At 39.0% G+C, this 26,079-nt stretch overlaps 1 protein-coding gene across 1 annotated transcript in view; it reads left to right on the top strand.

Annotated features, from left to right (window-relative positions):
- The window catches only part of FIG4 (FIG4 phosphoinositide 5-phosphatase), a 70,310-nt gene extending 52,266 nt beyond the window's left edge, over positions 1 to 18,044 (top strand). Inside the window, exons 21-23 of the mRNA XM_080615126.1 lie at positions 582 to 664; positions 5,018 to 5,107; positions 17,083 to 18,044. Of these exons, the coding sequence (XP_080471252.1) occupies positions 582 to 664; positions 5,018 to 5,107; positions 17,083 to 17,260 (351 nt within the window). The 3' untranslated portion in view covers positions 17,261 to 18,044. The remainder of the gene's footprint in view (positions 1 to 581; positions 665 to 5,017; positions 5,108 to 17,082) is intronic.
- The last annotated feature ends 8,035 nt before the right edge of the window (positions 18,045 to 26,079 follow it).

Below are 26,079 nucleotides of genomic sequence, written 5' to 3'. Positions count from 1 at the left end.
GAATCATTAGACATTGTTAGTGAAGCATTGCATATGCATTGGATCCTTGTTGTGGTTGACTGACATGATTTTGTAATGTATGAAATAAAAATAGTTTTGTTCAACCTGGGGTTTGTAATTATTTCAGAACTGACAGCAGGAAATGTGAAGGCAAATGTGGGAGCATGTTTGGAATGAATATGATTTATTCTATATTAAGTTTCAACACAGAGCAGAATTTAATACCTACATCATTATGTATATATCCTAGAAATATAGTTTATTCTCCTAAAATGTTGTTTTATCTGATGTTATCTTTCAAGAATCCTTTCCTTTATTTGTTGAACAAATGTTTTGAATATTATTTTTAATTAAAACCCCCCCACAAAAACAAAACAAAACCCCACCAATCAATCAAACAAAAAAACCAAACTATACACATGCACAAGCCAAGATGACTGTGAATATGAGAAACTTGTTTGGTTTTGCCTGCACTTTTGAAAATATATTCAAGTTTAGAAAGAATTCTTTGCTTGAAACCAAACATTTATTTGAATGTTGTTATGGTATTTTCAGTATGAACCTTTCTTCTTATGTTCCAGAATGTAGTGCAATCAACAAAAGATGTGTATGGAGTCAATCTTTCAGATGTTCCTTCAGAAGAGGATCTCACAATATACACTAGGTGAGATAAATTTCCAGTGGTAATCAGTAAAACATAATTGGAGCTAGTTAAATGTAGCTTGTCAACGTGTTGCTTTAGATTACATTTATTTAAATTATAAATTTTAGACATATTTGGATATATACACTTTTCGGTTTGTAAAATCAAACTGTTTTCAGATGTCTGTGTTGACACTGATTTCAGTGAAAGTTATGGAGATGTCTCCGAATGCAAAATTTGAAACTTCAATTGAATGAAGGATGCTTCAGTAGAAATACCTATCACTTAATATAGTTATAGAAATTAATAAATTCCATATGAGGAGTGGTTTCATGGTTCTAAGCTATGTAATCTGTGTTTTTTGCATTTTTCAAATGTTGAATTATGCTAATTCATATCAGTCATTCATGAAATAGCCTCTTCTATAAAAATGCCTGCAAACCAAGAGAAGTCTCTTTTAACATAACACATCTCTACAAATAAGACAGTAACTGTCAGCTTTTCCTCAAATTTAAATGGTTGTGTGACTTTAATGGTCAAGGAAAATTACTTTTCTGAATAATATGTAGCCCCTTTTCTTGAAGTGTTTTGGTCTTTTGAGCTTGAAATAGAAAAATTGTGGGTTCTATATGGAGATCTTGGGACTGTTACGAAATACATGGCAGGTTATGAGGAGAAAAGTTGAGAACTCACACTGTAGAAGCATGGATATCAAAGTGACAGATATTTGCAGTGTAAGTTTCAGGAGAGGGGGAAGTCTGTTTGGCCCTTGTCATTATTGGAGTTCCATGAAGTAATGAAGTGCAAGTATATGTGGCATGTGGGTTTACGTGTGCCTCTGTGTGTGTGTGTATATATATATGCACAGCACTAAGTATAGTGTGTGTGATAATGTGTTCTTAAACACCACGTTACGAACAGCCACTTGCTCTTAGTAAATGGATTTGTGAATTCAAAGCATATGTACTGGAAGTGAGTAAGATACAGCAAAGTACAAGACAAAACACAGCTCCTAAGGTGGTCTGGCAAATTCCCACTCAGCTTCTACACTTTGAGGTAAACTGCTGAAGTGTGAGGCCACATGCTTCACAGCATCTGCAGGTTCCTCAGGAGCTGGGAGCTGCTGGCTTACTGTGAGCAGTTGGAGGTAAGTGTTGGTGGGAAAGCATCAAGGTATTACCTCTGAGCTCCAGCTACACAAAAACTGGTTCTGTTCAAGGGTAATTTGGAGTTTTATCCTCTACAAGACAATTATCACCATTCCTGCAGGAGCCATGAACTGTCAGCTCCTCAAGAGTGATCACCAAAATTAATGGTGTGCTTCTCCAAGAAAAAGCAGTGACTCCCATTGTATCAGGAGTGCTGTTTCTGAATTTAACCCCGTACAGAGTGCTGGCTATGCGTTGCCATTGTTAAAAGATGTGCATTTAATGCTATTGTTCCTACATTCTTTCCTTGATATCAATATCTCACATTCTTTCCTCAATATTTTGACTGAAGTCAAAAAGAAGCTGGTTCAAATTTTCTTTAATTTTTTCTTTATTTTTTTTTGTTAAATCAGAAATCAGTTTGAACTTTTTGAATTAGCTCAAACCAAAACTGAACTAGAATAATTTCAGTAATAGATGAACTAGAACAGAATCAAAAAGTTACTTGTTCAATTCCCTGGTGGAGGAGATTCTTTCCTGAACTGTAATCTTTTTCTTTAAAAATTAGTCAGAATAATGGAATTTCAGTCCTGGAGATCACTTGGAGAAATTTAGATCCAATTCGAAGACCCTTATAATTCCTAAAGGTTTATAATGCTGTTGTCAAGAGAGCGATTGCCTATGCAAGACACCAGAAATGCAAAACAATAACATTTGCTTAATAAACCAATGCTTCAAACACCTGTTTAGATTGTACAATTAATGGAGTTTGAGGAAAGGGGTGTAAGAAAACTAACACGTCATCTGAGAAAAGCGCTGTATGTTGAACACTTGTGAAGCATGCTTTGAAAGGGCTTGTATACATTTGTTTTCATTTTCTAATGTGTAATAGCAGTGATTACCTTGTTTACTTGAAACCTCTTCAACTTGTGAAGGAAGTTTTAATTCATGATGATATCTTCTCATTTAGTGATATGTGAGGGTTAATCCTTAGTTCATTAATCCTCTCAAAACATTTTTTTACTTTTTATTTGAAAGTCTTTTTCTGTTAATTTTCCTTTAGTGGTAGATACTCCTCTTCTACTTCTTAGTTCAGTGAAATTCCCATTTCTATCTATTTCCCACATGCTGTGTAATTTGAAGGAAGTACACTTGAATAGGGCTGAGGAGGATGTTTCTCATAATCTCTGAAATTTTTAACTTTCCTTATGCCTCTAACTTTGGTTCTTTATTTTTAACCACTAGAAAATGGATGCCAATTTGACCATTACCCTTTGGTATACATAGTTATTGTTCTGCAAATGGCCCAGTGCAAGCTGGTGTCTACTACAAGTAACTTTATGCAGATGAACAGCTTCGTGACAACATCCAGAATTGCAGCTGCTTCCCATTTATCAATTTTTCAGGCTGGACATTCAGTCTGTTGTTACAGTAACACTGTAAACTTCATGGGAGCTTTTCAGCTCCGCATCCATATCAAGACAAAAAAAGATTGCATTTATTTTATTTTCCTCAAATAATGCTGGTTTAAAAAATATATGGCAATTACAGATTCTTTACCTCTTTTAGCTAACAAGACATTGCTATTTATGGTCTCCTGTGGAAAGTATAGATTTTACTGACATCCTTTATTACAATGTACATCGTTTGAGAATAGCAGCAATTTATTTCACAGTAGGATTACAGTTCTCGCTTCCAGTCTTTTTCTATTATTGTAATAAGGGAAATGGAGATGCAAGATCCTGACTCTAGTTGACATCATTGGACATGTTATGTATGTTTTTTCTTTATTAGCATCAGAGACTTGCAGATTTAAAGTACCTCAAGTTAGGTTACTTTACATTGACAGATCTACATTAATTCTGTATGCAAATGAGAAGTACTTTGAATTTGTACAGCCAGTTTTCACTGAGATAACTTGAGTTAATTCTCATCAAAATAGAAATCACAGAAGCCCAGATTGGTTGATGTTGGAAGGGACAGGAAGTTCTTCAAATAATTTGAGGATGTGTACTGCAGATCAGCTGTGCACAGTATCTTACTGATGTCTGGTTGCATGTGTTAATCTGGGCCTTGTTTGTTTCAGAATATTGGATAATTTGAAGCAATTAATTAAAATACACTTTTGGTTTGCCTTTATTTGGTTTTGGTTCCTTTTTATTAAGCTTGTTTCAGTTGTAAACTCCCCCACAAGAATATCTTAATTATCTTAATTATCTTTACTTATAATTTTTGCATTTAGAAATGTAAGTATTCCTTCAACATCCAAAGTGATGTTGCATGTTTCTGAGGCTTTTGTTTCTGCAGAATAGAATCTAAATGGAGCAGAAAGAAAAGCCACAATAAGGTGTTTAAGGAATGTATTGTCCCTTCATCTTCTATACACTCTTCCATGCAATTGCTTTTGAACTGTTAACTGTCCCCTGTTCAAATGTAGTAAATATTTCTGAAATAAACCAATAAGACTATTTTAAGCTAAATGGAAGCTAACTATTAGGAAAGACCCTCCACATCAGAGAATTGAAGTATTAAATCACAACTAACATTTACTTCTGTTTTCAGTAGCACGGATGTGTTGGAGAGTGAACAGAGTTTAAGTGTGGGAGAACTACATTTACGTATATTTGAAACTGATTTTTCCTCATTGACTGACTGAATAAGACTAGTGCTTAACTAATTTTGTTCCTATTCATTGCCAAGAAAAAAGCCATAACAGTATTTTCCATTTTCAGTGTTTTCCAGCAAATACTTGGAGATGGGGGAGTTCTCCCAGAAGGTTGTGCTTGTAAATAAGAGATCTGGACTAACAGCATTTCAGCTGAATAAACTAGATTGACTGAGGACCAACCAAAATCTGAAACTTTTCTGTCCTCTGCTGAGTTTTCCCATAGGCTATTTTCTTTGAAAAAAAGACATAGGAAGTTGACTGTAGCAAGCTGCCTGTTTCATAGGAATTGAGGTCTGTTTGTATCCCCGGACATACTAGGTGACACCAATTAACAGGCAAATCTTTTTCAAGCTAAACGATGCTGCTGAGTTTACACATGCACCTAGTGTAAATTTTTAAAAATCCCTTTTGTTTATCAGAGAGGTAGATGATGATCATTGACTTACAGAACATGACTTAAAGATTCATTTTTTGTGTCATCTTCTTTCATTTGATGAATTTTGGGGGAATAGTTCTTTTATTTATTTGATTTATTCTCCTGTCTACTGCCTTCCACAGGTTTGTTCAGCTGGGACAGAGTCAGCATAAACAAGACAAGAGCAGCCAGCAGTTGTGCTCAAAACGCCACTTGGATAGGGTTATAAATTTGTAAGTATTCTTTTTCTTTTTCCCTTCAGCTTGTTTTTGCTTTTTTTCATTAGACCTGGAAAATCATCAGGTAAATTTGATGTTAAATTGTTTGAGCATCATACTTCTGTTGCTTTTTTTGTTTTTTTAGTTTCATCTAGGCAGTTTTTATTTACTTTTGTCTCTGGAGTATGTCATCTCTTACCCAACAGCACAGCTGCTTCATAGTACTGCAAGACCTTTACTGCAATCCACTGATTTACAGAAACTTCAGCTTTGTTTCTTGTACTGCCTCTGGTCCACCCCCTACATGCTGATGGGAGTGAGTGAGGCTTGAACACAGCACTTAAACCAAGTAGGGGATAGAGACTGGGGGTGTCTCAGTAGGGCTGAGGGAGCAGGATAATATGAAACAGATTTAATACCGTGTATGAGGCAGTTTTGCCTAACACCAGTGCTTTGTCCTTTGGTATTGTATGCATTTAAAGTGATGATACCACTGTGCATGGTTCATCGTTCACTTGCACTTTGAAGGTAAATGTCCCTGTAGGTTTATGAAAAAATATATCTGATGGGTCTTAAAATAGTAAATTAGGTTGGCAAACTGTAAAACTGTTTTTAAATGTGATGGAACAACCCTGAATGTTTTGAAGGGAAAGAAAGAAAGAAAACATTTTAAAATAATAGGAATACTTTTGCCGTGAGCAAAGGCAATTGCTTTTATGTAATGGCATTTTTGATGGTGTAGGAGATAATCATTCCTTTCTTGCCCCCTTAAATTATTCACCATGCTATGCTGCTGTAAAATGAACACAGCATTCATTAGAGTCTATCCACATAATTCTGATGGGTCAGATGTTCTTTTTTCTCCTTTCTGAGGTGTAATTTCCATGTGTTTCTGAATAGTGGAAATGTAAAAGTCATAGAGCACATAAATCTGTGTCTCCTGTCAGTACTACTCTTCAAGTCATGCAGATCCTCCTCCTCTGCCAGTTACACAAAACGTACCTTTCTGTGCAGATATGAGAGGAAACAGGGTATCTTACAGTAGGTAATTTTTTCCCCCTAAAATTCTATCTTTATACAGCTTAGGTTTTTTTTCTTCAGTTTTTGTTCTGCAGCTTTTTAAAAGCATTTAAATACAGTTTGGACAGTGACAGATTTTTCTTTCAAGAAAAGTCATAAATGTAGCCGTTTCTTAAAAGCATGTTGTTCCGTTCTGAAATGAGGAAGCTTTCTCACAAACAGAGTTTGAATTTCTGCTCTGAATCAGAAATCTCCTTGGAGAATACTAACTTTTTAGAGGCAAAATGACATGAACGTACTATACTAAAGATTAGGTCAAGAGAGAGGGTTTTCAGTAACAGCAGCTGAGGCACATCTGCTGGGCTGTATATTTCCTTGTTTCTCAAGGAGCACTTGAAGAAATTGAAAAATTATAGTAACTTGTATTAGTTTGCTGTTAGGTGCATTTCTAATTGAAAAAAAAAAAGGGGGGGCAAATTCGATTCTCCAGTAGTTCCTTCGAGATACAAATGCAATTAAACCCCAGTCTTTTTCATAGTAAAATTAATCACTCAATCTAAAGCTTAGGTTTCTCATCAGCACTGAGATACAATGTAGGCTGAGGTCAGTTGCTGTCATTTCCACACTTTCAAAGAAAAGTTTTTTTTCTTTTTTTTTTAATATCCTTTTTCAATCTTAAAAGCCACTGTCGTGGTTTAAGCCCAGGCCGTAAATCAGAACCACGCAGTCCACTTCCCCCCCCACCTTTCTTCCCTCCGCTCCTGGAGGGATGGGGAGGAGAATCGAAAGAATGCAACTCCCACGGGTTGAGATAAGAACAATTTAATAACTAAGGTATAACACAAACCACTACTGCTACCACTAATAGTAATAATGATAAAGGAAATAACAAGGAAGAGAATACAACCGCTCACCAACCGGTACCTCACCCCCACCCCAGCAGTGATCTAGCCCTTCCGGGCACTCTCCCTTCTACATCCTCGGGCATGACGTGCTGTGGTATGGAATACCTCTTTGGCTAGTTTGGGTCAGGTGTCCTGTCCCTGCTTCCTCCCGGCTTCTCCTCCTCCCTGGCAGAGCATGAGACTCACAAAGTCCTTGGTCAGTCTAAACATCGGTGTTATCAGCTCTGTTCCCAGGCTGAAAGTCAAAAACACAGTGCTGCAACAGCTACTAAGAAGGAGAAAAACTGACTGCTACTGCTGAACCCAGGACAGCCACTCACAACTTTAAAAACTTTTGGCCATTTTTATCTAATACATAAAGCTAATACTTCTTTTTGTATTTCTTATGTTTACAGTGTCACTTCAGTAATATTTATGAACTCAAATATGTATTGTAGAATACAGAAGAGAAGCTTCTGGCTTAAATTAAAGGCTATAAACACAGATTAGGAGCAAAAAGTGGATATATGAACAGGGACTACAGTGATGCAGTGAATTAATACTGAGGAGGAGTGGAGAATGTGGAAGAATATTGAAGTTCCTCTTTTTGTTCATAGAATATCCATGAAGGAAAAAAAGAGTAGAATTTTAGATCTGAAAAGAGCTAAACAGAGCTGGATTACTTTTAGCACAATGTATTATCATGTATGTGAAGAGAGACATTGAGAACTGTAGTGTAATTACTGTTGGCAGACACGGTGCACTTGTTCCTAGTTCCCTAGTACTCATTGCTGTGTGGTATAAGTAATACTGTTGAAAAAGATACTCTCAATAACTTTCTAAATGTACTTCTTGCATTTATCACGGAGTACAAAAAATTCTCTCCTGAACAGGGACTTGAGTGTTTTGATTGACTACAGCCCTTCTGGAGGAGAGTGTGGAAATGCTTTAATGCTCTTAGAGAGTAGCTGGCTGCGTACATCGGGATACAAGCTGTCTTCATTGCCTGTACCCATTGTAGCCTATGCAGTATAGCAGCAATGTTTGTGCACCAGCTTTAATTCATCCATAGGTGTCTACTGTCCTATTAGGTTTTGCAAGGCACTGATGATGCTCAAGCAGGAGAACACTTCAGTGAGTGATACTTGCAGCATGGTCCAGGGCTATGTTCTACTTAAATACTTGAAAAACATACCCTGTCTTCAGAGATAGGCCATACAGTCCATGTTTTCAAAAAACTCCCTTGATATTAAATGTGTAATATATGTACAAGTAGTATATGGGCTTTTTTACTGTTTATTTCTGTGTATATGCACATTATATACATTATTTTCTCATGAAGATAAAAGTAATTAAGCAAAAATCAGTGAACAATGGAGCACCTTGCTTTATTAAAGAAGTGGAAATTAAATGCTCTGCTAGAGTATTTTTAATCTATAATACCACTTTAAAACATGAAAGTAGAAATAGAGCAGTACAGTTTATAATTTTAATGAAGTATATTAAAATACTGGTTACTTTTGAGAACTCTTGCCTCAGTTTAGAGCAATTCTCTTGTTAATTCAGTACTTCCATATAACATTGTTAGTATAATGACTTTCTTGGAGGATTAGATAAAAATAGCTTTATATTTGTAAACATGGCATTATTACTCATAACTGTACTATAAAGAAAATGTTGGTATTGAACTTGGAATTTTTCTGTGTATTTACATGCTAGGAGTTCTTGGGCTGTTTTGTATGTTGAAAGGCAGAAGTAAATGCATAAAGGATGTTTAAGTGTTAAGTTTAATGAATAAAGGATACTTAAGTATATTTATGTTCTACATTAAACCCATGCAAAATATCTAAATAGTTTCTTGACACTGCTGTGGAAACAGTGAGTCACAAGGTACCATTAGTCAACAAGTGACTTTGGAAAATACAGGTTATCTTGAATTCTGAAGTGTGTCGTTAGTTTCACAGTACAGTGCTTTTTTGCATGCTCTCTGCTTCAAATATGCACCCCAGTGTGTTGCTTAAGATCAAAAAGTTACATGAATGTCAGTGAAAGTGTTTATATATGATATAAAGAATTGTTATGAATATTCTTGGAAAGTATAGGTGAAGAAATTGTTTATATTCTGTCACCTGTTTACACTGAGCTTATATCACAAAGGTGTCTTATCTGTCTTCTCCTGATAGGGTGGCAGTCAGGATTTCCTTTTTTTTCTATACATATTCTGCACTTCAATAAAGCACTTTCTTGCTAGGCAGCCCTTTGCTTTGTCAGAGCAGCACTTAGTCTTCAGCAAAGGTGCTTTGTAATTTTTTTTTATCCGCAGTCTGCCCTTTGAAATCTCCCAGAAGGGTCTGAATAGATACTGTGTTTTTACCTACAACTTGTTTTATTTCTTCCTTTTCTTGGAAACAGGATAGCTATGCCTCTTAATTAAAACAAGAACTGCTTCAGCTGCTCAGAGATATAAATACCTGTGTTAAATTGGGAATCATCTTCATTACTTCCCTCCTTATCTAAAAACTCCTTGCCTCTACAATGGATTAAATTCTTTTCTGTTTGCTGAGTATTCGGATTCATTTTACTTTAAGATGTCCTGTACTGGATCTCACATGCTTTAACAGCTGTATATTAAGAAGCACATATGACATAATTAACCTTTTTGGATTATCTGATCCAACATAGATGTGTTATGATAACTTTTAATTTCTTTTTAGACCCACATGTATCCACTGTTGTGGTATTCTAAAAATAGCTTTAAGAATTAGTCTTTCTTACTTAATTTGACTCTTTCCTCTTTGTGACTCTCAGTATTTTAAACAAAGCATTTATGTGATTCTTCAGCATTTCCTGTCTGTGATAATTCTCTTGAAATTTACTTGTCAGGCTGTTTATAAATTACCTGGAATTTCATCTTTTACCTGAAGATGAAAGATTGCCCTTCACTGGGATTCTGAATGGCTTTAGCACTGTCTTTGTGCTTGTGTCTTGCAAAATGGCTTGACTAAGATGACTGTTACTGAGAGTATCTTCATTTTATATTCTGGGGAGGTGGTTTGAAAATCACTGGGGGCACTTTCCCTGAAAGTACTTAGTACTTCTGGTTGGCTAGAAAAGACAAGAGAGTAGCAAGAATCAACACCACATAAAAGGAATAATTTTGTCATTTTGGGCATGAAGGATCTGTTCATTTTTGGTCACTCACCTCAAAAGAATTCTACTGTGAAGGATCTGGAGAAAACCAATAGCATGATTGGAGTTGTAGGACTCCAGAAAAGAGCTGGCTGGGAACTGAAGGTTATATTTAAGTCTATGTTGTGATGGTTTATTAAATGGAGTTTGACAGGTGAAATAGTTTGGTATAATGTTTTACATCACAGCACAACTGGGTTTGACAGTAGAAGTTAAACTGAGCCAATTCAAACAGCTCATTGCCACCAAAAGGGGGAAGTACTGTTCTTTCCCTTCCTCCCTCCTTACCACTTGCTCTTTCTGTTACTTGTGCAAACTTTGCTGCTTGTTACAGTGCTCCATAAATCAGTTCAGCTCATCAGTCTGCAGCAAACTAATTTCAGCAAAAAAGCAAATAGTTTCCTGGTAGATTAATGAGTTTATTTAGACCAGTGAAAGTCACCAGGGCAAGTACAGAAGAGACAGAGCCACAGGGTCAAACGCAGCAGAACTTTCTTGTGTGACTGGTAGCAATTTGTTAGATTGGCTTTCGTCTTGTATAATACCCTTATTACAGGTCAGGGAGCAGAGCATGAGCTGTTTCCAGGGATCTGGGGAAAATGGTTTTGAACTCCTTGTGATTCAGATCACTGTGTGTAGGAGGAATTGTCTTTTTCTCATTCGTCTGTTCTGTCAATATTAAGCTCTGAGCTTTTCAAATGAAAAAGCTTATGTGCCTAGCATTTTTGGTAGAGTTGGCAACTGAGATGCTGAATATTATTTCAACAATAAAACTGTTAACATTTGTCTGCCTCATGGTGACTTAGATCGTAATTTTAATTTATTTATATCTGTTTAAAATTTTAAAAATTACATTTTTAATACCTGAGTGTTCACACTTGATCTGCAGGTTCTCCATATTTCCTTGCTGTTTACAGTGAATCATAGAATCATAGAATAGTTAGGGTTGGAAAGGATCTTAAGATCATCTAGTTCCAATCCCCCCTGCCATGGGCAGGGACACCTCACACTAAACCATGTCACCCAAGGCCTCATCCAACCTGGCCTTGAATACCGCCAAGGATGGAGCATTCACAACCTCCCTGGGCAACCACCAAGGATGGAGCATTCACAACCTCCCTGGGCAACCCATTCCAGTGCCTCACCACCCTAACAGTAAAGAATTTCTTCCTTATATCCAATCTAAACTTCCCCTGTTTAAGTTTTAACCCGTTACCCCTTGTCCTATCACTACAATCCCTGATGAATAGTCCATCCCCAGCATCCCTGTAGGCCCCCTTCAGATACTGGAAGGCTGCTATGAGTTCTCCATGCAGCCTTCTCTTCTCCAGGCTGAACAGCCCCAACTTTCTCAGCCTGTCTTCATACAGGAGGTGCTCCAGTCCCCTGATCATCCTCGTGGCCCTCCTCTGGACTTGTTCCAACAGTTCCATGTCCTTTTTATGTTGAGGACACCAGAACTGCACACAATACTCCGAGTGAGGTCTCACAAGAGCAGCGTAGAGGGGCAGGATTGCCTCCTTCGACCTGCTGGTCATGCTGCTTTTGATGCAGCCCAGGATACTGTTGGCTTTATGAAAATCTACATGTCAAATCTCATACCATCCGTTGATATAAAGCCTGCAACAGTGGAATGCATACCTTCAGAGTTGAACAACATGAGTTGTGATGAAATTTAGCCATCCTTTTTCAAAACCCAAGGGTGCTTTTTTTTATACTGAAAAAATACTTTGAGCTATAAAATAGTAGTTAGTGCACTTCTGACTTGACAGGGACTTTGTTGTTACTGCAACACACATAAAAAATTAGTTTGTATCTGCTGTCCACCTGGTTTAGCATTTCTGTGTAGCATGTGTTAAAAAATTAATGTAGTAGTCTCAGAAGACTAGGAAAAAAAAAAATCCAAACCTGCAAACCAACATTTTGAGTTTTATAACTGCTCTCAGACTCTTTTTATTTTTAATGGGTGAAAATATGTTCTGCTGTGTTATTAAATTTGCCTTTTTCCAAACTATAAAACGCTATTTTATCATTTAAAGTAGTTATCGCTGTTAAAATGCTTCAGAAGTTCTCCTCCTTGAAGCTTGGGAGAGTTTTGTTGGGTTTTTTTATTTTGGGGTTAGTGGGCTGGTGTTTCTCACTTTTGCCTGTCAAGTCCATTTTGATCATAATGTCAGCAGCATTGGAATCATATTCTCTAAAAATTGGACTGTAACCAGTTCCTGTGGAATATAACAGTAAATCTAGCTTGCTCTTTTTTGCTTTTGTTGAATTTGGAGTTTTGTAGTATTAACAGTTTCTAGCAAAAAACAACCCAGAAAGTACTGAACTATATGCCACCTTAGCCCATCAGCTTTTAGACTTTCTTAATGAAAATTCTCAGGACCCTTTTTCAACCTGTCCCTCTGTCTTCTCTGTGAAGTGATAAATTTCTGTCCATTAGTTTAAGAGAACAGTCTTCCTCAAGTAATCCTACTTGAAAAAGTAAGTCTGAGCTTTCCTCTTCCAAAAACAAACACAATAGTTTTTTGAGGCTTTTTGGTACTTGTACCCCTAGGTTCCTTTGTGTGTTCGATCTTTAAATTTTGAATTAGTTTGAGCTCAGCATAAGTAATCCCTATTTAAAAGATTGATCATTCCTCAGAGACCACCTTTCTGTATCAGATGTTCTGACCTTCTCTCGTATTCCTTCTGTCTGCACTGTAGAGAAGCTGCTTCTAATTTGGATTGTAAAATGCTCATTTAGATGTATACCTGTGTAGAAGGAGTCTTTTCTTTCTCTAACCTTTGAAAACTATACATGCTGCTAGAATTTCAGATGATTGTTGTAGGACCTGGGTGCAGTCCAGGTTTTGCTGCTGGTTGGCTGTGTAAGATACAAGCAGTATAATTGGACAGAGGAGGTTTCCTGGCTTTCAGTCCTCTCCACTCACAAAGAATGTAACTGAACCTTTGTTATATGGAGGTGTTGGTGTCTAAGGAAGGAAAATTCTCTTGAAGGCTTTTTCAAGAGCACAGCAGGCAATTTAAAGACATACCCCTTGGTGGGGAAGGAGGACCAACCAACATAACAACAACAACAAAAACCTCTGGTTTTGTTGGAGTTTTGTAGGTCAAATATATTTGCTTGGGATTCAAATAAGGCGACAGTACATTTTGTCCCCCTTAGGTATGCTTTAGAGACTTGAGGAGAACTAATCAATATTGAAACAAATGCAGTGGCTTTCTGAGAGCTCTGAGCTAAGCACATCACCATGCACTTTTCCTTTGAAGGATGGTACATCCTCATTATAACTGAAGATTTTAGCTATATATTCTTTACGGAAGAGGTAATGTTGCTCTTGGTGAAACCGTAACACCATGGAGCCTGCTCACAAGTGGGATAAAAATAAATGCACTTTACATGTCAAAGGTGCTGTCCTTCATGACATGTTTATGTTCTTATCTGTGCAGTTTTCACTGGGAGGCCATAGAGATACAGATCTCTATAGAGAGATGATAGTCAAGTCATAAATAATGTGCTGTCCTTCACGACTGTATTGTAAGATATTAAACTTACTAAGCAAATGAGATTTTTACATGAATAGTGTTAAAGAAAAGACTTTAATTAAATGGCTGGATAATACAAGTACTCTACAATAGTTACAGCTTAATACAGGGTTATTAATCAAAATTGGCATGCGTGAACATGCAGTTCTTTCAATATATTTTTATCATGTTGAAGTAAGTAGGTGGAAAATTGAGAATTAGTTACTAAATATTCAAAATTATATACTGTTCGCTGCCCAGCTTCCATGAGCCTAAGGAAATGACTTCTGACTCATTAGTGCTTCAGAAATGTCATGTCTTTAGAAAAAAATTAATAGAGAAGGCATCAAGTTAGTGTTGTGGCTTTGTTTGGTTGTTATTTTACTTCATTATTCACTTGCTAGTTGGTTAGAGAGGGCAGCTATATCTGAGTAAATGACCTCTTTTGGTGTTAGATAGTGACATTGCTAACTTATTACATGTGCTAGCGTCAAATACAATTGCTGGAGTCTCAGCTCAGATGCTTTAATCTAGATAAATAAGTATCTGCGAAGTTATGGGTGCTTTGAAAAGCAATCTACTTTTTTAGCATTCAGATAGAAAGTGAGACTGACTAATGTTTGGTATCAGTTCTGCAAACACCTACCTTAATATTTTATAATAAACTAGCAAGAAAATGTTAAGTATCATAGAATTTCCATAGTGTTACTCATACAGTTTGCCAACAAAAAACTAAAATAAAATGCTGATTTTAGTGAGAGTAAATAGCAGAGGTTGGACTCTTCAGAAGAGCTTCAGCTCTTTTGAAATAAGAGTTTTGTGTTAAAACTCTTGAAACTTGTTGAAATAAGAGTTTTAAGAAAAGCATAAAAATGGCAAGCATTTTGGAAATTTTATCCTAATTATACAGGTAGGTAACTTGCTCACATTTTTAGTATTTCTTTACTTTCCACTGTAGAGCCACAGAATTCTAACACTAAGAAGCCTAAACAGGAATTGAAAATAAGGAAAAATAAGAATATGTTGTGAGCAGTAATTTTTGCCAACTTTTTGCAAGCTGTTTAGCTTTACTTTTTTCTCCAATTCTAGAATAGCCAAATGCTTCTATGATATAACCTAGCAAATTCCATCGACACCCTGGTAAAATGTAACTTGGTTTTAATTATGCAGCCAAACTGTGGGTGGCCAGTGACTTTATTGTCTCAAATTCAGTAGTTTACCTGTATAAGTAATTCTGTCATTGCAGTCAAAGTATAATCAACTTAATGTATTACTGTGTGTGTTGGAAAAATAAAAATGTAAATATGAAATTGAAAAATACAACTTTCATATAGAAAGTCATATTTTATTTTTAGATACTATATTCCAGCTGTAGTGGAATATTAGGCATACTATACTGTATGATACATTGCAGTCATTTTATAATGATGATATAATGTTTATATATGATGTGTCATTGTCATCACATGATGAAACATCCAAAATCCAACATATTTTAGTGAGTAAAAGGCCTACAAATTAAGGGAACAAGGGTTTTTTGGTCATTTTAAGAGATCTTGGATTATAAAGTGTCAAACATTAGCTTGTGCTCTTAATGTAACTTCTACTGCATTTCATTTGTAGAAGGGCTCTGCCATTGTTTGGGTGTTCCAGTTCTCCCTTGTTTTTCACTTTAAAACAGATTATACACATAAAAATACCTCTTGTCCCTTGAAGAGCACCCAGATAGTGAGTCATGACAGTGGCGTCTATGGAATCGTAGTTCTGTCAGTTGGTTTTTTCGTGTAGTTAATTTCAAAATTTGATTCTTCTAAATTAAATAGATGGAAAAGTTAATGCATAGCTTACTTCAGATGGCAATGTTCAGTTGTGGAATCCAAACTGTTCTGCTATCACACAGGTAAAACCTCTGTACTCTTCAACTCTGGGAGTATTTTATAAATAAATTACTAAAATATTGCTGGGAAATGTACATAGTGTATTTCTGAATACAGCTGAAGTGCTCTAAAATGAAAATTGCTACACAGGTACTTTTAGTGTTCATTTATTATATATTGACTATATAGTTTTGTTGTTACTTTGCTATTGGTAGTGGAGAACACATTGCTACTGAAGAGTTTGGCTTAGAACCATAGACTATTAAGAACTAGAAAGGAGCTTGGAGGTGATTTGATCCAGTCCTCTGCTCAGAGGAGGATCAAATTAGATGAGGTTGCTCAGGGCTACATACACTTGACTGTTGAATACCCTTAGGGAGGGAGGTTCCACAGCCTCTCTGAGTAACAACAGTGACTGACAACCATCACAGTGGAAAAAAAGTTCTTTTGTATCTAATTGCAATATCCCATGTCATAATTTGCATTCCCTTTTTGAAATTTGTCTTTTCACCCCACACTTCAAGTAGAGCCTAGCTCCACACAGGCCCCCTCCCATGAGGTAGTTGCAGCTAGCAGTAAGGTCCCCTTAAGCTTTTCTTCTCCATGCTGGACAAACCCAGGGCTTGCAGTCTGTCTTCATATGCCATGTGCTCCAGCTCTCTAAATCATCTTGGTGAGCTTTGCCAGACTCATCCAAATATTTAATTGTCTCTCTTTTACTGGAGAGTCTCAAAGGGGACACACTGCTCCAGGTATGGTCTCTCAAGCCCTGAAACAATCACTTCCCTTGACCTGCTGGCTATGTAGTTTTCAAGAGTTACAGTTAGAAGACAAGCTTCTACCTTATGAGTGAGTCCGATTAACAGCATTGCTTAGAAAAGGTCTGACAAACTCAGGTTCTTATAAAATTTCAAACTTCGTGTTTTTCTCATGAGTAGGTTCAGATATTAGGATTCAATTATACTATGTATTTTATGAGGCTATTTTAAAAACATACTTTCATAAAATATCAGCAGTCCCAATGTACTAAGTGCTGTTGCTGGTAACAAGTTGTCTGTTTCTTTGTAATTAGATGGAAAGTTCTTATCTGATAAATCCTTTCTATTCAGAGCATAATCACTCACTTGTTACAATTGCTACTACGTGGATAGCTCAATGAAGTTTTTCTGTTTTCTGCTGTAATGCATGGCACAGATCTGTTTCAACTGGGGTACTTACTGAGGAAGGATGAAGAAATGAGGGCAGAGTGGAGGGAAGTGAGAAAGTATTCTGTAATGCGATTAGTGACAACTTACCTAATTACCCTACTTGGAAAGCTGGGTCTTATCAGGTCTGCAGTAGTGATAAAAATCTAGGTAAATGAATTCTCTAGTTGGAAGTAGCCCTTTCATTGACTGTCATGTATATTTCAAGGAAAATAAATACTTTTCTCTTTCTGTGGAAAATTTTTACCTGAAGTTCCAAATATTATCTATGCTTGTTTTTTTTCCAGAATACCCATCTCCGCCTTTTCTCAAGACAATATTTATGAAGTTCAGCCTCCAAGAGCTGATAGAAAATCAATAGAGATTTTTCATGCGCACATTCAGGCTGGAAGAGGAGACATGCAGCCCCTGGGAAAAGATGACTTCCTCATGTACAGAGAGTACATTCGAAACAGATACCTGTAAATACAAGCTGGATTCTCCTGCAAAGTCTACTGTACTGATAGGTCATAAAAATAATTTTAGAAAGGAAGTCTAGTTTTATTATTTTGCAGTAATAAATTTATTATCTAACATTTATATTTATTATTCTTTACTAATATCCATTTACAGTTTGTGCTTTACAGGATAAAAGTGATTTAAATATCTGCTTTTCAGGTGAAAGAGAAAGTGTATCTTAAGAAACTAGGTAAATAATCAGAGCACCTACCGTCACTGAAGAATATATAGCAATTTATGGCAAAGAAAATTCTGCATCTTTAGGTTTTTATATTAATTTTTACATTGTTTGCTAGTAAAGCTGAACTGATTCTCCTACATAAGAATCAGAAAAGAATAGTTTTCTTCCTCTTTGTTCCATGACAGCAATTTTTTTTTTTTTTACAGCAGAATGTTTTTTGATATTTATTTAGATTTTTAACAAACTGAGTGCTAAAATGATTTCTTGTAATTTGCTGCTTTCTAAGCAAAGGTGAAAAATATGTGGCTTATGTTAAAATCTAAATTTGCATTGAGACAAATCAGCTTTATAACCCTAATTGGTGTCAAAAATAATCTTACTGGTGCTAGTAGCTACAGAATCTGTGTCACATGCCCATGAAGATGGTTTGTGACAAATTATTATGGGCTTCTGGTAGGAATCCGAGGTAAACCACTTACTGACTGCATCTGCAAATGAAGGAATGCTCTCCACTTTATTGGGTTTAGTCTCTTAGAGGGCACAAAACCATCCTATCATTTTTCCGTATGACAGGCATTACCCTTTTTGCAGCATTGTCTTTCCATCCCTGTGTCTGTGCTTCTGCAGGCTGCAGGGTGCTAATGTTAACTTTTTACTAGGCTTGCATGAAAAAGAGAACAACACACAAACCAAGAATTCCAGTTTAACGCTGCCTGAATGATAAACTTGTAACAGTCTGAATAGATCTGCTGCTTAAATGCATGTAAAGGGTTAATTTAAAAAGAAAATACACTCATCACCCATCTAGCAAGTTCAGTTGCACGAAAGACTCAGAGATGCTGCCTCTGCATCTACCTATTTTATTCCATTCTTGTGATGGTAAGGTTCAGGTCTCAGCCGTGTTAGAAGTTCTGAATAGATGCATATATCTCCCTTTCAGAAGCCGAGGAAAAAGTGTGTGAAATATGTATAAACACGAAAAGAGTGGGTTGTGTTGGCTCTGAAGACTAACTTGGTGTTCTCCTTAACTCTTCAGTGCTAATAATAATCTTTAAACTACATGGACAAATAAAATAGTTATGAGGAATTTGTTGGATTTCCTCCAAAATCTATTTAGATTATTTCAGTGTGTTTGAAGGTTGCACTGGAATACTGTGCCAAAATGTACACCTTACAATGATGACTTTGGTTCTTGTGGAGTCAGGAAGTACAAACATCAAATGAGAAATCAGTCACTTCTCCCAAAAGCTTAAGCTTTGCTCTGTGACCCTCTTTAGGCTGATACTTTCGTGCCTTTAGGAGCAGTTATTCCCCAATGTTTTCACTGGAGGTTTCATTCCCTTGTGAGTTTTGCTTCTGCTTGCAATGCCCACTGACTTTTTGTTCTCTCACTCTCATTCCTTTCCAGAGGGACTCACCTGTGGCACTGAAATAGGATCTTTTTAATGTGCACACAGCTGTAGCTACCAGAGGGGAGAAAGCAAAAAAGCTGTAGGTAGTTCTGGGGTGATATTTGTGGCAGCTTTTTGTTTTGCTACTGACTTCTTGAGATTTTTGTGCAGGATCCCAGGGAGGTTCTGTTGGCTTTCACAGGCTTGGGCCAGATTTCGCTTGTATAAGCTCCAAAGCATGTGGCCTGTCAAATAGTCATGTTCTTTTTCTTCTGACTTTTGGTAGTTTGTTTGATTTCCTTTTCTCTTTCTTCTTCAGCACCTGTGGTTGAGAATTGTTTTTCTTACCCAGAACTATGCCACAAGTTGTAGATTTCCCGCTGTATCAATCTTCTCCTTTTGGAGCTCTCACTTTGTGAAAGAAAACTATGTAAATTTTATCCTTTTGTTGAAAAAAAAAAAAATAATCACTGTTTCTTCAGCAACCCATATCCCTTCTTTTTAAATGCAGGCTGTGGCATTATCTGTCCTGCCTGATTTCCTACTTCCTGTGGTGGTGACAGACGTTGTGTATTGTTTCTCTTGGGTTCTCTGTCTTTGTAACATTTTCTTGAGAAGCAGTTGGCTTGAGTACAGGATGTTAGTGCTTGAAAAAATTGTAGACATCGCTTAAAATCTTTTCCTCTAGAGGAAGTCAAGTGCTGCTCTGATTAAGAAAGTAAGAGAACATTTAAAGTGGTCCCCTCTGATTGTCTCAAGTCCTGCTATAGCAGCAGTCTACATCCTACTGCATGGAGTTGTCCAAGGAGAAGAGAGACTTTTTTTTGTTTATACTCCCCAGGAAGTGGATCCAGCCTGTTTGAATAAGCTGGTGTTGGCACATGCCAAGGTTCACTGGTGTGTCCGATGAGGGATTTTGCAGTGACAAGCCTTGCTTAGGTCCTTCAGGAGTTCTGATCCTTTCAGTTCTGATGTCTCTATTCCTTCCTAGTGCCTCTTCCTCAATATTAATGGTGGGCTCAGACATGCAGAGGGCTGGGACTCGCTTCACCACCTTCTGTGGCTGTTACCTGTGCTAAAACTGACATTAACCGTGCCGCAGGGTTAAGCTCAAGTGCAGGCTCTGCTCCTCCCTGGGCCGGGGGCACACAGAGGACACCTTGCACACACAGCTCTCCTGGTGTGCTGGTTACAGCAGGGAGGATTCCATTATTTCTCAAAGAAGGAAAATAATGCTGATGAAGTTACTGTCTGATTGTACCCACTCTCTTAATCCTGGAATATAACCAGGATGTTTGTTGGCTTTGGGAGGATGGGTGTTAACACGTTGACTTGTGTGAGTAAAAGCTCAGATTGAAAAGCAGATTCACATACTTAAAATCAGGGACTGATGACCTTCATCTGAGTGCTTTCAGAGAATACTGATCTGCATCCATTCCGTAAAGCATGTGTTACCATATCTCGGGTATCTTGACTGCGTAGGGTTAAAATGTCTCCAGGATGCAAGGAAAAGCAGCTTTACAGGCTGTGTTATTTATTCTTCTTAAGATAAGCAACATGTTACTTTAACACGTTACTTTAACACTGCATCAGGAGCCATTCTTTCTGTGACACAGATCTTCCTGTGCAAAGTGGGATCCCATCACCCATCACCCACATACACTCTCCTTTACTAACTCACTATTAAGGTGACAGGCAACAGCTTATGCTGTGTCAGGTTCATAGAGGTGGCAGTATCTTATGCCTACCGCAGATGTTTCCTTCAGAATTTAGTCATTCAGGTGGAGTTAACAACATTGTGTGTTGACCTGGTTTTGCAAAAGTGGTGGTGCTCAAAATCCCCCTGAAGTTCCAATATTCTCCACACAAACAGCCACTTTATATCTCAAATCCAAAATCATTCAGACCTGGGATTTTGCTGGAAGATCCTTCAGACTTGCCATCAGTGAGTCACCTGTCCTGGCTGTGTCCCCTTCAAACTTTTTGGCAACCCCATCCTACTCGCTGATGGGATGGTGCGAGGAGCAGAAAAGGCCTTGGCTCTGTGTAAGCACTGCTCAGCAGTAACTAAAACATCCCTGTGTTACGAACACTGTTTCTAGCACACATCCAAAACATGGCCCCCTTCTCTAGGTACTGTGAAGAAAATTAACTCTATCCCAGTCAAAATCAACATACCTATCATCTGGTAGAGAAACCTTTTTCCCCCAAAACTTTCATAACCTTTCCACAGCATGGCCTAAGTGAGCTTCTCAGGTATTTTTCGTTTTGTTCTCCCTCTTCTCCACATACATCACAGTCCCTTACCAGGAGCGAGCAGGAGTTCGAATCTTAGTGAGGCAAGGGAAGAAGGAAAAAGGCAAGTAAGAGAAGAGCTAGGGTAGTCTGGGTGAAAATAGAGGGTTGGACCTCAGTGAGGTTTATTTGAACAACAACAGGAAGAGCAGATCAGTGGGGAGGCCGTAATTTAGTTGCTAGGATCTGTGGAATTGCTGTGCATGAGCCTGAGCACATGCACATCGTTTGCTTTCACGTTGTCAGGCAAGTGGGCAGGTTGACATTACAAAGCTGGAACGCACCGTGTCACAGAGCCCCAGCTGGGTGTGTGAGCATGGGTCCAACATGCACCGGGACACGTGGAGCCAAGGGCTTGCGCTGCCATGGTGGGGAGGAGGCTGGGTCATAACACGTGTAAAACAAGCAGCAAGCCTGCGGTTGAGACATATTCCATACCCACATGAACCCTGACGGGAGTCACAGCAGTCATTTGGAGGATACATGTGCCAAGCCTAATTTGAATTTCCAAAGGTCACATTTGTCACTCTCAGTGTACGGGTATTCTCATTAACAAGTGTCTCCAGCTGTCCTGTGCAATGGCCTCAGGGACTTGCTGTTGTAACCAAGCAGTGCAGCACAGGGCTATCACTGAGGCCTTGGGCTCCCCTACTCTGCTCTCTGCTTAAGAGGTGTCAGAGGAGAGAGGGCTGTGTACCAGACACCCTATGACCAAATTTTGACTTAGCAGGCATGTCTTGCTGTGTGTTGCATGAAACCTGTAGAGCGGCTTTCTGGAGCTGTAGGTTGGTCTGCAGGAAACCTATCTTACCTGATGTCAGTAGCTTCAAATCCAGGTAGGCTGTAAACAGAGAGGAGGGCTTCCAGTGGTGAGCCAGCTCACCTGCCTTAGAGTAGGATGAGTCGTCCCTTTGCAGGTGCTTGTTTCTCCCCATTGTGCCACCTCAGAGGAACCTACATAACTGGCTTAGCCAAGACACCTGCAATTAAAGGGTAAAATTAAATGAGTTCCTTGGTAGCCTTTATAAAACCTGGCAGAGCTGTGAGATAAGTGACCAGAGCTATAACATTGTAGTCAACAATGGGTTCCTTACAAAATGATTTTATGGCTTTAACCGGTGTCTCAACCACTCACACACATAGGTACACCTCTGGTACAATGCTTCTCTAAAATAAGGGCATATACTACTTCAGGGCTACCCCTGTGGTTGGGAGTAGATGGGAGTTCTGATCTATGGCTAGCCAGGGCACAGAATGGGATGGTCTGGTTCAGCGGAGCTTTTCAGTCATCAGTGGCTTGACCAGAACAGGGCTTGTCTATGTCTCCATCACTGATGGGTTGTGGTTACCTCTACCCACATCAGGAGCCTTGTCCAGGAACCAGCTCTCCCTGACTCCTCTGAGACTCTCCAAGCGTAGCTCTGTTTCTCCTCTGCATGCTTCCAGCATGTTCCCCATCTGCTGTCTTGGCTTGGATCTCTGATGAACGCTGTGTTATGGAATGGCTTTTCCAGTAACATTTATACCATTAAAGAGTCCGCAGACCTGTCCACTTCCCACTCATTAAATGCTTTTCCTTGAAAGGCTGGGTTTGAGTAGCATTAGTTTTCACTGCAGCCTGCTGAGCAAAAGTGAATCCTGCGGGAGCTTCACTCTGCCCAAAGCACAGGGAAGTGTCCACAGCCTGAAGATGAGGCTCCCTGCTGCTTTGGTCAGAAGTAATTGGTCACAATTGGTAATCTTCACTTATCTGCCATACAAATACCACCTGGCCCCTTATCTACTTCACGTATCCTGTTCTCGGATGTTCAGTAGAGTATATGTCCCACAGATCACTGAATCTGCTGATCTGTTTCAGTCATCACCACTCATCTCCTCCATGCTGCCATTTATTAAATGTTTATTTTTTCTTTTAGTGTGAGATGTCCCTGCCCATGGCAGGGGGGTTGGAACTAGATGATCTTAAGGTCCTTTCCAACCCTAACTATTCTATGATTCTATGATTCTTTTCCTCAGCAAAGGCTCCATGATTTGTCTATTAGATGTGAATGTGAAAATAAAGGCTGCATTTCATAAAGGCAGTTAACACACTTCCTGTGCTCTCAACAGGCTGTCACCTCTTCTCAACTGCATGAATGTGTTTTAGACTGAATATCTCTGCATGGCTGTATGTCAACACATGGGCACAGGCAGTGGAGATGAGCCAGCTTGGGCTGGCTTGGGTTTCAGTCATGGCAGGAGGCATGAGGCATTTTGAAAGAGCATTGCTTTTTCCACAGAATCCCCTGAAGCTGAACAGTTTTATGTTTTGTCAGAGGACAAGTTTTCCAGTGCAAACTAAAAATATCATTAAAACACTGTCAGTACTACGAAGTGTTTGGTACAGTACGAGTTTTCTCAAAGGAACTATTTAACTTGAGCTGATTATTAGATCAGTCTGTAAATCCTCTGAAAAATGTTTATCCTCAATGTAAGTGCCATGACTTTGGGAAAGATACACATGCATTCTTCATAAGCAGAAGATGCTTTCCAGCTTCTAATTAAGGAGTAACCACAAGCAACCCTGTAAAGAAATTGGCATGCTTTGATATTTGGATGTAATTTATACTTTTGCTCATGTTCTCCCTCAGTCAACAATTTTATTAACTCTCAAACAGTGCAATTCTGATATGCCGTTCAGGTGGTCCATGGCCAGAATTGAGTCAGTGGATCCATGGCCCTGGCCCTTATGCCTTCAGGCCACACAGCAACCAATAGTGCTGCAAGTTGTGACCTTCTGTGCCGACTAACTACAAGGTGAGAATGAAATCATAGAATCATAGAATGATTTGGGTTGGAAGGGACCTTAAAGATCATTTAGTTCCAACCCCTCTGCCATGGGCTGGGACACCTTCCACTAGACCAGATTGCTCAAAGCCCCGTCCAACCTGGCCTTGAGCACTGCCAGGGATGGGGTAGTAGATGTTTCCCTGACATCCTCTGGCACAAGGCACCAAGTGTTAGGAAGCCCATGTTTATTTCAGGTTCTGGTGGGAATGTGGTGTAATTGTTCTCCCCATCCTCTTTTCACTACAGCTTCCTCTCATCTGCCTGTGTTAACAACCCACGTGCTTTCACTCATATTTATCCTTTGTCCTAACATCTCCCTGCTGTTCTCTACATCCCTGTCAAGCAGTGCCGGCCCCTGGCATCCCCCACCCAGAGTGTGCTGACAGGGTAGGCAAATGATGAGGCACACTGGTGTATCTGGGCTGTAAGAGGGCACAGGGGAAGGAGACAAGTAGCGTGATCTCTAGCTCATAGTTAGGCAGTTTAGGTTTAGGTGGCCATTGCTGATGGCTTTTGTATTTAGATTGATGGAGATTCCAGGATGGATTTGGAAACGAAATTTCTGGTTTCTTCCTACTCAACCATTAACTAGAACACTACAGGAACACTGTATTTTTTGAGTTGAATGAGTCAAGGCTCAGTCTTATCAGGCATGAAATAAATAACTTTCTGCTGAAGCAATAAGGAACTTACTTAACTTGCTCTCAGAGCAGAGTTCAATAAAGCCTACATTGATCTGAGAAGAAAATCATTAACTTCAGGAAAAGAGGGGGTATATTTTTCTGAACAGGAGTTAGTTCCATTACCACTGAAGGCCAATCTGCTTAGATAAATGGACTTCTAGTAACTTTGAAATCACAGAGAAGATTGGGTTTGCTTAATAATTTAACAAATAGTTTCAAGGAACACAGGCAGTGTTGGCCTAGCCACAACCAGACAAGGCCATTGTGGATGTATTGGATTTGCATGGCAAGGTTTTGGTAGCTGGGGGGCTGCAGGGGTTGCTTCTGTGAGAAGCTGCCAGAAGCTTCCCCCGTGTCTGATAGAGCCAATGTCAGCCAGCTCCAACACAAACCTGCTGCTGGTCAAGACTGAGCCCAACAGTGATGGTGGTAGCACCTCTGAAATAACATAATTAAGAAGGGAAAAAAGTTACTGTGCAGGAGCAATTGCAGCCGGAGAGAGGAGTGAGAACACGTGAGAGCAACAGCCCTGTAGACCCCAAGGTCAGTGCAGAAGGAGGGCAGAAGGTGCTCCAGGTGCTGGAGCAGAGATTCCCCTGCAGCCCACGGAGGTCCATGGTGAGAGGCAGGCTGTGTCCCTGCAGCCCTTGGAGGTCCATGGTGGAGCAGATATCGACCTGCAGCCCATAGAGGACTCCACGATGAGCAGTGGGATGCCTGAAGGAGGATGTGACCCCCATGAGAAGCCTGTGCTGGACAAGGCTCCTGGCAGGACCTGTGGCCCTAAGGGGGACCCACATTGGAGCAGGTTTGCTGCAGGACTTGTGACCCTGTTGAAGGGACCCATACTGGAGCAGTTCATGAAGAATTGCAGCCCATGTGAAGGACTCACATTGGAGTAATTTGTGTCGAACTGTCTCCTGTGGAAGGGACCCCACACCGGAGCAGAGGAAGAGTGTGAGGAGTCCTCCCCCTGAGGGGGAAGGAGCAGCTTTACTCTGATTTGACTGGTAATAAATTATTTTTCCTCAGGTCGAGTCTGTTTTGCCTCTGATAGTAACTGAGTGATCTCCCCCTGTCCTTGACCCATGAGCCTTTTGTTATATTTTCTCTCCCCTGTCCAGCTGAGGAGGGCAGTGACAGAGCAGCTTTGGTGGGCACCAGGTGTCCAGCCATGGTCAACCCACCACAGTGGAAAATGTCAGTAAAACCCAGGATGAAAAAATCCAGGATGAGGATGAATCATCAACAGTTAATGACAGAAATTACATTTATTTTTAAGTTTACCCAGTAGGAAAGCACTGATTTGCATTTGGTTTGAATTTTGAGTGATTTGGCTTACCTTTCGCTGATTTTGAGCTGAAAATATGCCTGAGAGTGTTTATCCTGCACAATCTGTGACACATT

The sequence above is a fragment of the Psittacula echo genome (assembly GCF_963264785.1).
Source record: "Psittacula echo genome assembly, chromosome: 4".
Lineage (NCBI taxonomy): Eukaryota > Metazoa > Chordata > Aves > Psittaciformes > Psittacidae > Psittacula > Psittacula echo.
This window is presented reverse-complemented; position numbering and strand designations above follow the sequence as displayed.